Below are 1,339 nucleotides of genomic sequence, written 5' to 3'. Positions count from 1 at the left end.
TGTACATCTTGAAATTCCTTATTCTTAATGCAAGAGGGCATATTCTCTTCTGTTTAGGATTTTTCCAAGTTTATGATGACAGGAACGTGGACAGCTTGGAATATTTTATTCTTATTGCACCTTCCGGTTTTGGCAGTTCTAGAAAAATGGCATTGGCCTCTCTGAGATCAGGAAATAAACAGGCTGCTTACAGACATATTCGGCAAGCCAAGTTGTTTTCAGAGAATAAGGCCAAGTGCATATCATTTTTAGAGCGGGTTGAAGAAGTTCTAGCTGTAATTGCAGAAGCGGACTCCACAAGGAAGGTACTGCAACATATACCATGTCTTTTTAGGATGATGAATTTTTGTGAGAAGTTTCAGATAGAATCTCTCCAGATTTACTATGTTATTCGTGGTTCCTATTAGATGAATGTCTTCCTTTCCCCCTGTTTGGCTTTCTGTTCTTCAGGTATCTGAAGCTATGCAAATTGGTGCTAGAGTAATTAAGGGAAACATGATCAGTGTGGAAGAACTAAATGTCCAACTTCAGGAACTTGATGGATTCATTACTGATCAAAAGCAAATTAATGAAGTCATAGGTAGCAATTTATTTCTTCGTTTTGATTACTTTTCTACCACTCATTTAACTTCTTCCAATATGTTAATGGTGATGCATTTTATTGAACAAGCATCTGATTATAATTGTTACAAATAACTGGGTGCCGTTTTTCATCATTTTTGTTTTACATTTTTATTTTATTTTGTTTATGTATTGATTTGGAATAAAACATATTTGGTTGCAGCGAATGTTCTTAAAAACACTCAAACTGGTTGATTTATTTTTAAAAATAGAAAATAAAAAATAGGCTAAACAAACATATTTTAAATAAAACAAAAGTAAAAAGAAAAATCAAAAAGAGAAAATTAAATAGATGCCAAATAGGCCCTTCGTCATCATCAGCAACTATGTGATTTTGCTGATATTAGATTTTTTTGTTTAGTTTTGCAGAAACATTGTAAAATTTTCTTTGGTATTTTATTCCTTGCAGAAAGCATGCCACTTCAATCTGTGGATTTTGCAGATGAGGATGTTGAGGAGGAATTCATGAAGCTTGAGATGGAGCTTGTTGATGAGATGCCTCAGACACATATACCAAAACCTGCCGCACCGCAGCAAGCTATCGTTGAGGAATCACATGATACTCTAAGCCAAAATTTATCGAAGCTCAACCTGGAAGCGGCTTAACTAGAATAGACATTATTTTACAGTTGCTAATAGTTTTTCTTATTGTAAATATGATAGGCATACAGAGCATGCATGGTAGTTTAAGTGTCTGTTTGAGACAGCTTATTTGGTG

At 34.4% G+C, this 1,339-nt stretch overlaps 1 protein-coding gene across 2 annotated transcripts; it reads left to right on the top strand.

The window, feature by feature from the left end:
* Positions 1-131: 131 nt before the first annotated feature.
* On the top strand, positions 132-1,333 carry LOC110035057. 2 transcript variants are annotated; one of them, XM_020739299.1, is made up of 3 exons: positions 132-305; positions 451-580; positions 1,064-1,333. In XM_020739299.1, the coding sequence occupies exons 1-3, from the start codon at positions 147-149 to the stop codon at positions 1,225-1,227; spliced, it is 453 nt and encodes a 150-aa protein (XP_020594958.1). In that variant the 5' UTR covers positions 132-146; the 3' UTR covers positions 1,228-1,333. The 2 variants fall into 2 exon arrangements, with proteins under 2 accessions (XP_020594958.1, XP_020594957.1); XM_020739298.1 differs by having other exon boundaries at positions 1,031-1,333.
* Positions 1,334-1,339: the final 6 nt, after the last annotated feature.

Source organism: Phalaenopsis equestris, unplaced genomic scaffold, assembly GCF_001263595.1.
Source record: "Phalaenopsis equestris unplaced genomic scaffold, ASM126359v1 Scaffold195672, whole genome shotgun sequence".
NCBI lineage: Eukaryota > Viridiplantae > Streptophyta > Magnoliopsida > Asparagales > Orchidaceae > Phalaenopsis > Phalaenopsis equestris.
Note: the sequence above shows the minus strand (reverse complement) of the source record. Positions and strands in the feature narration are given on the sequence as shown.

Coding starts and splice junctions, on each gene's coding strand:
- LOC110035057 (XM_020739298.1), top strand. CDS start 147: ATGGCATTGGCCTCTCTGAGATCAGGAAATAAACAGGCTGCTTACAGA. Junction 306..450: donor AAGCGGACTCCACAAGGAAG/GTACTGCAACAT, acceptor TCTGTTCTTCAG/GTATCTGAAGCTATGCAAAT. Junction 581..1,030: donor GCAAATTAATGAAGTCATAG/GTAGCAATTTAT, acceptor TATTCCTTGCAG/AAAGCATGCCACTTCAATCT.